Source organism: Aptenodytes forsteri, unplaced genomic scaffold (genome assembly GCF_000699145.1).
Source record: "Aptenodytes forsteri isolate BGI_AS27 unplaced genomic scaffold, ASM69914v1 Scaffold287, whole genome shotgun sequence".
NCBI classification, from domain to species: Eukaryota; Metazoa; Chordata; class Aves; order Sphenisciformes; family Spheniscidae; genus Aptenodytes; species Aptenodytes forsteri.
Genome location: NW_008794854.1, coordinates 2,831,081 through 2,843,682, shown reverse-complemented (window position 1 = coordinate 2,843,682; position 12,602 = coordinate 2,831,081). Strand labels below are relative to the sequence as shown.

The 12,602-nt window shown below is 38.2% G+C and overlaps 1 protein-coding gene across 1 annotated transcript in view; it reads left to right on the top strand.

Moving 5' to 3' along the window:
- EPHA3 (EPH receptor A3) overlaps positions 1-12,602 on the top strand; it is a 220,310-nt gene that overhangs the window by 168,063 nt on the left and 39,645 nt on the right. Inside the window, exons 8-10 of the mRNA XM_009274576.1 lie at positions 251-318; positions 4,844-4,969; positions 11,392-11,577. Of these exons, the coding sequence (XP_009272851.1) occupies positions 251-318; positions 4,844-4,969; positions 11,392-11,577 (380 nt within the window). The remainder of the gene's footprint in view (positions 1-250; positions 319-4,843; positions 4,970-11,391; positions 11,578-12,602) is intronic.

Genomic DNA, 12,602 nt, shown 5'->3' with positions numbered 1-12,602 from the left:
AATGCTATAAACACATTCTTAGGCAATTGTAAAATTCAACTGTAGGGGTCAAAAATCAACAAATCCTCTCATTAGCCAATTTCCTCAAATTCCCTAAGAACATAACATGCCTCTATAGGGCACAGAGAATGTAAATATCATTAAACTTTCAAACAGGCATTTAATTGTGGAGGGAAAACATTTTATTCTGTTTCCACCTGCAGTTAACATAAAATTCTCTATATTAATTTTTTTTCTCTGTTGCTTGTAGATTCTGTGGATACAAGAAGTCTAAACATGGCACTGATGAGAAAAGACTACATTTTGGGAATGGCCATTGTAAGTTACTGAAGCCTTTTAATGCTTCCAGATCTGTTGAATTAATCCCCTAGATAACTGGTATTTTTCAATTTAAAAAAAAAAAAAAAAAGTGATACCTCACTTAAACGAAGGTGAAATTGGGAAGAGAATTATCTCTTCTCTTGTGGGTAAGGAGATTTTCCCCAAACAATTATCCTTTGTTTCAAATTCTTTCATCTGTGTTCAGGTTAGTAATGAGCAAAACATAGCTGTCTATGTTCAAACAACGCGTGTGGTTAGCAATATGATATTGATTCTGCTGTGCATTACTGAAATGCAGAGTGTAGCTTCAACTACCTCATTATCAGCTGTATAAAGTCTAAGAAATGACTTTTTTTTCCCAAAGCAAAATATAAAATCAATGAAACCCGTCTTGATGACTCCTGCAGGGACTGTGAAAATTGCTTGCTTGACAAAGTTGACCCACTAATAATTTTTAGCAATATGATATTGATTCTGCTGTGCATTACTGAAATGCAGAGTGTAGCTTCAACTACCTCATTATCAGCTGTATAAAGTCTAAGAAATGACTTTTTTTTCCCAAAGCAAAATATAAAATCAATGAAACCCGTCTTGATGACTCCTGCAGGGACTGTGAAAATTGCTTGCTTGACAAAGTTGACCCACTAATAGTTTAGTTTGGAATTACTCTAAGCTTAGGCTGAAAAGTGATTTGGAGTAGTTTCTTAAATTAAAAGTAACTACTAAACAAGTGTCTCACAAATTAATGGGATTTTTTTAATCCAGCTCTGTTTACAAACATGTTTTGTTCAAGTCCTGATTCCCCACTTGTAAGAATGAGTATGTCTGTGCTTTCTTTGGATCTCATCCAGGACTAAGAAGAGAGCCTTTCTATTGACTTGCGTTGCCTTTGTATCACAAAAATTGTATCTAGTTAAGGATGTGAGATTTTGCTTATCCTGAAGAATCTGGGCTACTTTTGAAATGTGTTCAAAAGCCAGACCCGAAGCCTGTTTATTTCTGACGTTTGTCTACCTATTTTAATAAGGCTAAATGGGACTTTATTCTTGGCTACTCTGGGTTGTTCGGCTGTGCCCTGTGAAAGCAACAGCATGGAGCAAGATCCCATCCAAGAGACGCTCAGGGGAAGAAGTGTTGATTTTTCTGAGCCCGGGCACGTGTCCTGGCTACCAGGAAGAAGTAGTTTGCTATGGCCAGTGGCTGGAGGGGAGTGTCATCCTGCAGTATTTCAGCTCCTCTCTGATCCTAGATCCTCTCTGCAATGTGCATAACCCTGCAGCACTTTTCCATAGCAGAGGAGGTCTGGATCGTGAAGACTAGATCACAGTCAAAGCTCCATCCATACCCTCTTTGAAATAGAAATAAATTAGTTTTGCAGCAGGAGAAGCTGAGGGGAGAGGAAGGTGATAGTTTAACATTCCTGATCAGGAGTGGGGGGGGGGGATTCTTGGTTTTTTATCACTGCATTTTGGATTTTTTTCATCCTTACAGGGCGAAGATAACGCCCTTCATAAACACCAAGACTGGAAATTCCTTTTTTCACCCACAGAATTCTTGGTGTCTAATGAGCATGTTTTTAATAAGAAGCAGTAGTTTGTCTTTGAAACTGTTTCAGCTCCAGATAAATATCCTGCTACACCATGTAAACCATGTTGAACCATATATTGCTATTGCTTAGCACGTTGTAAGGTTAATGTACATGGGCGTTTTTCACACAACAGTGGCGCTGTACCATCTGCAAGAAAAGAGCTGTTGGTACTACACTCAGATGCCTCCCCACCAAATATAATTGAATTAACATTTTAATGTGGGATTTACCTGCAGTAGTTGGAAATTAGAACTGCTTCCTAATCCCCATGACAATGGAGTAACTGTTCTCTGACTGTTCATATTATTATTATTTTAAGTTTGGAGCCCCTCCTTATCTCCAGAGAGCCGTGAGCATGCATATCCACAACATGTGTGCTCCTTCCCCTGCACTGTCAGGGGATACACAAGCTGTAACAGTGGGTTTGCTTCGTGCAGCCCAACAACCGCTAACCAACTAGTCTCAAAAAAAATCTACACGGTTACATGTGGCCCATACAATTAATGCTTCATCATCCAAATTTAATGAGGTTATAAAATAAAAGCAGCCTGTAAAAAAAGTGTCACAGACAAATAACAGGTCAGAATTTGCTCTCCTTACTCCCACACAATGGAAAGTTGCAATCACTATCCTTAAACATGTCAGTGCTGTTAAATTCCTGTGGATTAAATTGCTTTTAATTTGGCTTTAGATATTTATGTACTGTTTTCTGAGTAGTGCCATGCTGATTCATTGTGTAGTAAGAACAGAGCTGATCATGGTCCTGGTATTTCTGTTAGAAATTCTTGAAAATGATTTATTGATTTTGCAGCTATTTGTCTGTTAGGATTTGTATATATGGATGTGTGTTGCTGTTGAAACTTTTTTCTACTAAATTACAGTCTTTCTCAAAGAATAAGAAAATTGTTCCTATGAACTAAAAAAGGATAAAGTAACTTCCATGGCTGTCGTAAACTTTCAGCATCTTAAATACAGCAGCTGGTTTATTTAAGTCAGTTTATTCTGAATTACTTTAAAAAAGGCTCCAGCCATGAACTATTCCCTGCAGCCTTATTACAAATCCTATAATATTACTTCAAAGGAGCAAAAATGTTTCACCTCCTCAGATCCTCTCCCTTTGCCTTCTTTGGCTAGGCCCTTTTTATTTTTTTGCTACCTTTAGGGCTCTTCATGCTGTTAAAATGAAAATGTAAATTATTATGTTTGCACAGAATGAGCTGTAAAGTAGTACAGCTTAACACATGTGCATGTGTTTATTATCTGTTTTTCATGACAGAACCCAGTTACTATACAGGCTGCCCTTAATTATTGGCGTGAAGGGATTATTCTCCTTGCAGTCACCATCACCTGATCTTGGGAACCTCTGGGGTCAGCATTAAAAATCTGCAGCCAAAAACCCCACAGTGCAGAAACTTTTAATTGTTGTTATTTTTATTGAGGGTATGAGGGAGCCTGTAATGTACATTCAGCATGGACGGAAAGGAGCATTTACAAGATTTTTAACCAACAGCAATATACAGCCAATTACTTTTTGTTTTACATGCAAGTAATTCTGTAATCATCAGGCTCTTGAAGGAAACACAGTTTAATGCTGCGCACACGCAGCCCTTGTGTTAAGAGCATGGCTCTCGGTTTGCATTGTTTTCGAGGCAATTAGCTTGGGAACTCAGTTTTATCATTTCTTTGTCAATTCTGAGGCCAATAAATCTCCATAAAATTGATTTTTTTTTTTTTTTTACATACACTTGGGATTGTTTGACAAAACAATGGTGTACTCTAACTAATGGTCCAAAGGTATTTTTTCCCATCTGTGTTACCCCAGCAAAAAAGGTTTAACTATTCTAGCAGTCAACAAATTGATGCAGTATAATAATGCCAAGCTGGAAAAGGATATTCCTGAGTGGGTTAAGGCAGTGTTTGTAGGAGGAGTTAATATCTTTTACAAGACCAACTGGTACAGTTAGGAAAAGCTAGAATACATGTCCAGGAACACAGGTTTTGTGTCAGAAGCAGAAAGCTTCAAGCTGGATGTAACGGTTATTTCACTTTTTGTTAACAAAACATCTTTGTGTTCTAAAATGAATACAGAGGCAGGCATACAAGGTACCGGGTACAAGCACAAGCAGGGCCTTGAGCCGGGGAGGGGGAATGAGGCTATGCTTTGCCTTCAGCATCTTTGCTGGAGAGAAAGGTTGGGAATGATAATATGTTCCTCTCACCCCCAGTCCTGCTGGAGGAAGAGATGTGGAGAGCTTGAAACTGCCCTTAAAATCATTCAGTTGTTTGAACTAGCGCTTGCCCCGGGCAAACAGTACAATCCCTGGCCAGGAAACTCTAGAGGGGGACAAAGTAACAACGTGGATGTTAGCATAACTGAGCGCTAGAACCAGACTTTAATAATAAGAACAACTGGCTGCCATCCTTGTACGTACTAGCAGAGGGATTGAGGCACAGGTGCATTTGTTCATGTATAATTTTCTTTTCTTATCCACCTTGTTGGAGGACTCGGAAAGAAAAAGTTTGAGTTAATGTGCTCTGCTTAATGTATTCCTAAGAACTTTTCAGGTTGACTGTAGCAACGCACATTTTGTTCCTTGCCGCTTTGTTGTTACCTTGAAAGTGACAATATAAGGCAGCATCTAAACGTAGCAAGCTGGGAGGGGTGGGTAGTATTTTAATATTTGAAAAGCAGTTAAATATGGGAAGTGCAGATATATTTAAAATCGGTTTTCAGACTTCTGTGCGATAACTACATTAGTGTCTCTGGTTTCACTCTATATTAAGATTCCAGAAGACCCATCAAAAGCAGTTTGATTTGAAGAAACAGTATACCTTTTTCTTCTATTGATTTGATTTCTATTGTCTCATGAGCTTTCTTTAGAAGTATTAATTAAGTCTAAGTAACATTTTCTCTCTGAATTTGTTTTTACACAGTAAAACTCCCAGGCCTGAGAACTTACGTAGATCCGCATACATATGAGGATCCCAATCAAGCTGTGCATGAATTTGCCAAGGAACTAGAAGCTTCTAATATATCCATTGATAAAGTAGTTGGAGCAGGTAATGACCATCAGATATATTGAACTAAAGATAGCTTTTTGCTGTATATATTGTTTTACATCTCTGGGTTTATACTTGTGACTGGAAAGAAGACATTCTAAGTCTTCAAATTAGTAGGTCATATTTACAGCTGACTTTGGTGCATATGAACAATTAAAGGCACACAGTTCTATTTTTTCCCCAAAGAAAGCAGATAGCAAGACAGTTTTTCAAAGGACACCCGTCAGCCCACACTTGGGTGCAACCCTGTTGGGAGTGAAAAGAGGGTTCAGCCTCACTTCTGTGTTTCTCTTTAAAATCTGTCAGCACAGAAAATGGTATGAACTGTGAAGATGTTTTCTTTTCTTTCCCTTAAAAGGACTGTTGACTGTTATGCCCTGAGTGAAACCACAAACTCATTTCATACCAGTCACCACGTATCCATCAGACTGCAATGACCTTTGGTCGTTGGATTGATTTTGGTCACTGCTTTGGATTTGAATTATCGATTTAGGAGGAAAGGGTTGTCTGTCTGATAACTGATTGTCTGAGCCATACAGACGCCATAGATTGTTGGGTTTACAGAAAACAAACTGGCGAAATGAGCAGATTTTGTAGCAGACAAGCCAGATTACAGAAAGTCTCGTCACACTGAGTTCTCCATGTTGCAGTGCAGCATGTAGTTCCTGATAGTATGTGTGCTTGCTCCTTGAAGTGGCAGATTGTCTCGTTGAGTCAGAAGATCATGAAGTGTTAGCTTTCCTGCTAAATTAAAGCATTTGTGAGAAGTACTATTGATTTTCAATCCATTGAAAATTACTAGTTCTTTTATTATTGATTTTTTGCTTCTCTCTAAATTTACTATTTGAATTAAAATCATGAGATGTGAGAGAGACAGACTCTTAGTGCACAGCAAAAGATTTTCATGTGGAAAAAAATGTAGAACCAAGCTACTGTACTCAGTGCATCTCCTGAATCACCCAGTGAAAAGAAACAGTATTCATTCTCTCTTACTGCAGCTACTCAACTGCTTGTATGAAATTAGGTTATTTTCTGCAAAGGTAGAATTTTTGTTCCTTGCTGGTGTTAATTTCGCCCCACAAGAGTGCACTGTTCTCCATCATCTTCAGTCAAGGCAGCAAAGCTCTGCTTACTGCACATAATAGAGAATTAATATGGGGATAGAGAAGGGGGTTACTGACAAGCTAAGTCCAAGAGCAGTATGTTTCCTTATAAGACTTTCAGGAGCCTTCATTCACAAATGTAAGCTTTCTAAACTTGGGCTGTATGCAGTATATGAATCTAGAAAACAAATTCATAAGAATCAATGATATGTCATATTTTATAACTCATTGTTCTGACCTATTTTTAATAAGAATGCACATGAGAATGAGAGGTAAACCAAAATTTGCCAAATATGGCCTCTGAAAATGGAGGAAGAGTTTTCTGAGAGGCTTCCAAAAAGGGATATGTCCTAAAAGAGTCAGATGGTTTAAAAAAAAGTCCCTTTGCTCCACTCCATTTCAGTGAAAGTGACAGTAGGTTCCTGCAGGTCCTCTGCATTGAAGCTTGAACTCAAGATAAAATAAAGCCATTTGTTGGAGACCATGACTCAGCTTCATGTAGCCTAAACTACATATGGCATTACAGTTAGCAGTTCCTATTAGCAGTTGCCAGAAATGCCAACAGGAAGAGCCAGGCAGGGAAGAACAGATGAAAATCAGGCTACAGAGTGCTGGGAGCTTCCAAAATGCATTCGTAGCATCACTTTACCCTGCTGTCACGTTCAGCACGTGGTAGCTTTTGCATTCAGAGTGAGTGCCTCCGAGGCTGCTTCTGCAGGAACACTTCTTTCCTCCCCAAAAGCAGAAAGGCATTTCCTGTCTCTTACTTGCGTCAATGACTTATTTGAGTGGATGTCTTGGTCTTTTCCTGCCCTTCTCCTTTACAAATACATGTGTGAATGAAATTATAAAAAGACAGTGATTTGAGAAGAAGGGATTCATTTAACTGCATTGAAGTGTGACGTAAGTAATGAGACCTTCAAGTCAGGCAAGTAATCTTGATATTCTGAAGTACTTTTCCAAGTAGTTTTTCACAGCTTTAGCCAGAAGTCTCTGAGAATAAAGGACAGCTTACATAGCTTTGAAAACATACCCAAATGCAATAAGGAAATACTCTTGTCCAAAAGAACCTCAAGAAAAACACAAGGGATTTTAGTGGGAGGCTAAGCATGAGAAAATTGAGGTCAGGAGCCACTTTTTCAGATTTTTCTTTACAGTAATTTTTTCTTTTAGAACAACTCACTTGTTTTTATGGATCCACTTCAGCAAACCAGTTAAGAAGTTTAAATCCAATTGGATACCAAGAGAATACTACAGAAACTACTTGATTTGGGATAGATTTAACTATGTGCTTTGCTGAACATGATAGCAAGCATTTGCTTTTCTTTCAAATTTTAAACATACTTGTAACATAACATCTTGTCGATCAAAGTATTTCTAAAATTTAGGGGCTGCCTGTCCATGAACTTATTGTGAAGTTTTGCAGTGTCTCAGTGAGGGCTTGTAGAACGTTGCTGAGGTTCACAAGGTTTATGAAACATTCAGCTTAGGTGCCTCTCCAACTCCGAGGGAGTTCTGTGCACAGCAGTACAATCATGATTTAAAACACAGCAAAGTAAAGGGAGTAGCTAATTTCACAGAGTCATCTTTTACTTGTCCCCTGGGTCTAAATGCACAGCAAATGCCATTCACTGATGCACTAAGTAGCCTATTTAAAAAGAAATTAAGATCTCCTGAAGAGAGATCTTTATATCATGAACAGCCCTCCTAATAATATCTATTTGCTTTCCACATGTTAACAGACATATCAGTCTGCAGGGCAGGTTATACAATGTTTATGTGTGTAGCATAATTAAAAATAAACACTTCAGAAAGGCTTTACATGAAAAGCCATCAACCTCAGCTCTTAAAATCAGTGCCAGGTTTTCTACCTTCCAACTTGTACACAAGTCCTTATTCCTCCTAAAAAATACCTGATGAGATCCAGTCCATTTCTTCCTGGGACCATATAATAATGATTTGCAGGAAAAAGATGTAGTGTAACTGCATGTCACTGTGGGTGTTGACCAGATAGACTTACGTAGCACCCATCCTGCCCTGTATTTGAAAGAACCAAAGGTTACCGTAGTTGGGCTGCCCAGTGAGCTTTCTCCAGTGAAATCGTTTTCCAAGAAAGTAAACCCATTTTGTATTCATGGACAACGGTAAGCTCCATTGCTATGAAGGGTCCAACTGTTAGTCTCTTGCAGTATCCACTGGCCTCGAGGCACTTGTGGAATCCGATTAATCACCCGAGTTCTGAATCGTGCAGCCATGGCTAAATGGGACTGTGTTGATTGACATTAGCCGTAACCTTTTCCTTCCCAAAAGTGAAACAAATATCAGATATACAATTCCGGTCAGAAATGAAGGATTGATTGCTGGACTGCTTGCTGAAACCATAACTATAGTTTCCATTGACAGTAACTGAACAATAGTTTTAAGAGGTTAGCTTGTTACACCTTTTTGGACCATTAAAACATAGAAAAGGGAATACGAAGCTGGACATTACAAGATTTATTTCAGGCACTTTTTTCCCTTCTTCTGTTTTCAAGATGTGCTTTGGTCTTCCTCTTTGTGGTGCTCTGACAGTATTGAGCTGGGGTTAGTATTTGAACTGAAGCAGTGTTTGCTCTTGGTAAAGTATATTAGTCATTTTGGCTTGCAGAGATTGAATATTTTTAATTAAGAAGTCTGAACAGAACTCAACACCCATTAGTTACTAGTAATAGGTTTTACAATTAATTTTCTGAGCTGCTGCCTGTCTTGGCTGCCTGAAATACAAATAATGTTAGAAACAATGGATGTAATGTAAGTGCTATTTTAGTAGTAAATATGTATATAAAGATATACCCTGGTTTTAATTTTTTTGGTTATTACATTAATAGCACAGTACCATGCCTAGAAGATGAAGCAGCTCAGCAGCTGGTAATAAGATATGGCGACATTCACCTCTCTGTTGTTGACTCAAACCTAGCCTGGGTTAGCAACAGAGAAAGGTCATTGCCCTATGACACATTTGTTCAGGTTTTTTTTGTTAAATTGTCTGTCTAACAGAGAAACCTTAGAAAATAAAGCTGAAAAGTGACCTCAAGAGGTCATTAAGTCCACACCCTTGCCCAAAACAGGACTTGTTAGGTACCGTTCTTTCTTATTCTTTACAGTCTCCAAGATAAAAGAGTTGATAGCCTCCCTAAAAAATCTTTTGTACTGTGCAAGTGTCCTTACTGTTAGAATTTTTTTCCTGATCTAACTGACCTTTATTGTAATTTGCAACTATTCTTTAGTTTGCCTCTTGTGTATAGAAAAAGGAGTCGGTGTCCATCTTATTTATAACGATAATTTTGATAAGGCAAAACTATTGTCATGTCTCTCTCTTCTCATTCCTTGTTGTGTATAAATAACACCAATCCACTGAGCTTTGAACATAAACACACAGCCCTGACTTTTAAGATTCTGGTCACTGTTATTACTCCCTTTTATCATTCCTGAATTGCAGTGCCACAAATGGGACATGGACTCTAATGTCAGCCATATTGGTGGCAAGATGAAAGAATTGGTGGTTGATGAAAGAATAATTTCAATTTGCAGATAAATGGGCTGAATGTAACATCTAAAATGTGTCCTGTGTGGTATCACATCTGAAGTCAATGGTGAAGGGCTGTCAACCCATCACACATTTCTGAGCATTAAATCTATGAAGAGCAACATGATTTAAATTTGCGTATTAAAAATGTCTTATTTCTGTGGGTTTTGGTCATTTTTAGTTTTCACAGATGTTGCTTAATGTAAACAGTCAGCTGCAGAGATAAAGAAAGAATCATTGTGGGCAAATGAGCTCCAAGAGCCTTTACTCTTGAGAGGCATAGTAATGCTATTGTATTTAGGATTACTACACGATAAGTTGGGAAAAGCTCATATGTAAGCAGTATAATCACTCTCTCCATAATGTTTCACTCACAAATAAAAAAAAAATTCCCAGTTTGCATAAAGATGATGCCAGCTAGATTTAGATTTATAAGGTTTGTTTGTTTCCAAGTCAAACTTCCTATACAAGGCCACTTGACAAAACATGGCATATGAGGGGCTATTTATATTTAGACCTCAAGAACCTGAATAGGCATGTATTATTGGAAAATTAGTGTCAAAGCCCTCCAACAACACCCTCTAGTTTCTTGAAAGGAAAAAAAAAACAAACCCCAAACCACAGAACAAGACACCTTTCTTTTCTTCTCTGTTCAGTAAAGTGTTTTCCTTGTCTTTAAATATAAATAATCATGTAGGGCAATTCTTGCCATCATATTTCTTGTATATTTTGTCCATTCTCTGTTTTTATTGTATTTTTCATTATTTCCATTATTTTGTCGTTAAAACAGGACAAAAAGTTGCTACAGTAATTTTAACTGGGATGTTGTATGTGCAGGTTATTATATCATATGAAATCTAAGATAGGGGGTTGGATAATTGGGAATCAAAAGTCAGTCACTGCTCAAACATTTTTTAAGATACTGAAACTTCCTTATATGCTTTATGAAATCATTAGTTAAATACAGAAATTTTCAAGTGAGATGTTTTCTTCCAGCAATTTGTCAACATATTTAATACTTGCTCATTTGAATGCTACGATAATTTTCCTTGTGCTTCCAACTCTTCTCGGATGTTACATAGCAAAGGATAAACCACGTTGTATAAAAGTAAACATGCAGTGATATCTGCCATTTTCTATTTAGGGATCTCACACAATATACAGTGGGCACAGTATCCATGGTGGACTATCAGGTCCTGTAGTCCCATAGTGAGAGTACATATTTGCATGATTAGATCCATCTGAATGATGATAGAACAAAGATAATCTGTATGGATTTCTTTTTTCTTTGCAGCTGTGTAGATAAATTCTTTTGTTATGAATTATCTTTCTACTTTAATTGAAGTAAGTAAAATAATTGAGAACTGCACTATCTCTGTTTGGGAGAAATTAAGAGTATAATGTTCACAAGGATGCATGACTATTCTGATACTTCTGCGTTAATCAGTTAGCCCTCCTACTACTGTCTCAAAGTGCATCAACTGAAACAAAAAGGGAATTTTCTGGTGACATTTATGCATTCCTCTACTCTGCAGTCATCTGGATATGCAGTGTAAATAAGTGACATTGTCCAGTTTGACAGCTGGAGAACCCAAGCATGGAAATGGTAAGTAGTTGTCCGAAGGCCGCCTTTGGAGCTCCGGCTTGTGGCCCACCAGTAAACATCAGGGACTTTTGCTGAACGCCGAGTCTTCTTTCTTAAATCCCCATGAAATAACTACATTTCATCTTTTGTCATTTTCCCACCTTTTTAGGAGAATTTGGAGAAGTTTGCAGCGGGCGCCTAAAGCTGCCTTCTAAAAAGGAAATTTCAGTGGCTATCAAAACCCTGAAAGTTGGCTACACAGAAAAACAGAGAAGGGACTTCCTGGGAGAAGCAAGCATCATGGGACAGTTTGACCACCCTAATATCATTCGATTAGAGGGAGTCGTCACTAAAAGTAAGATATGACGGGGCATCTGTTTTGCATGGGAGGTGTCACTGGAGGTCCCTTCCACCCTAAATTATTCTGTGATTCTCTCATCTTTCAAGGAAGGGCAAAAGCAAATAAAAAACTAAATCATCCTTGTTTATGCTCTGCAAACCCTTCCAGAAAAGTTATGTTATGTACCAAATATCCTTCAAAAGAGATAACAGTGGAAACACATAGCTTGCTTTTGCAATGTATTTCCTCAAAAGCAGGAAGAAAATTACCCATGTGCAAGCACCAGCTAAACCCGCACTGATGGATCCAATGTAGAACAGTGTCAGAGGCAATTGCCTGCAGTGCAGCTGCAGGACCTTCACTGTCCTGCTGCTCTCAGGCTGCCGAGAGCTTACAAACAGTACCCCAGGTTAATGAGGTGGGGAAACCTGGGAAATAAAAATGATCTGCTTGAAAAAAATAGAACATGGAGAAAAAGGAGCATTTCTGAATAACAGTGCAGCTCAGTAATAAACTGGCAGGTTTAGTAAACTCCAGAGCTACAAATTGCTACAAAGTGGCCAAGAGACACTTGCTGATAATCTGTTACGAGTCATGGAGTCTGATGTCCTAAGGTTTCCTAATTGCACTGAAGCAGTATGTTCTGCTTTCAACTAAATTATTAGATTTTATCATTAGCACAAATTAATGAACAGCCTACCTGGCTACAGCAACTGATACTAGTATATTAATAAATAAGCCCAAACTTTTTCCTACATGGTTTTCATGCAGGGAAAATACTCCATGTGATATTCAGTATGTATCAGTATGAGGCATTTTAAAGATCCTGATCCTCTAGAATTTATACCTCTTGGTAAAAATCTCAGAAAAAATCTTGGGGCTTTAAGCTGTCAGTAGTAAAATTGATTTTATTTATTTGATAATATTTATCAAAGGGTGGATGAAAAGCTGGACGTGAGCCAGCAATGTGCACTCGCAGCCCAGAAGGCCAATCGTATCCTGGGCTGCATCCAAAGAAGCGTGGCCAGCAGGTCGAGGGA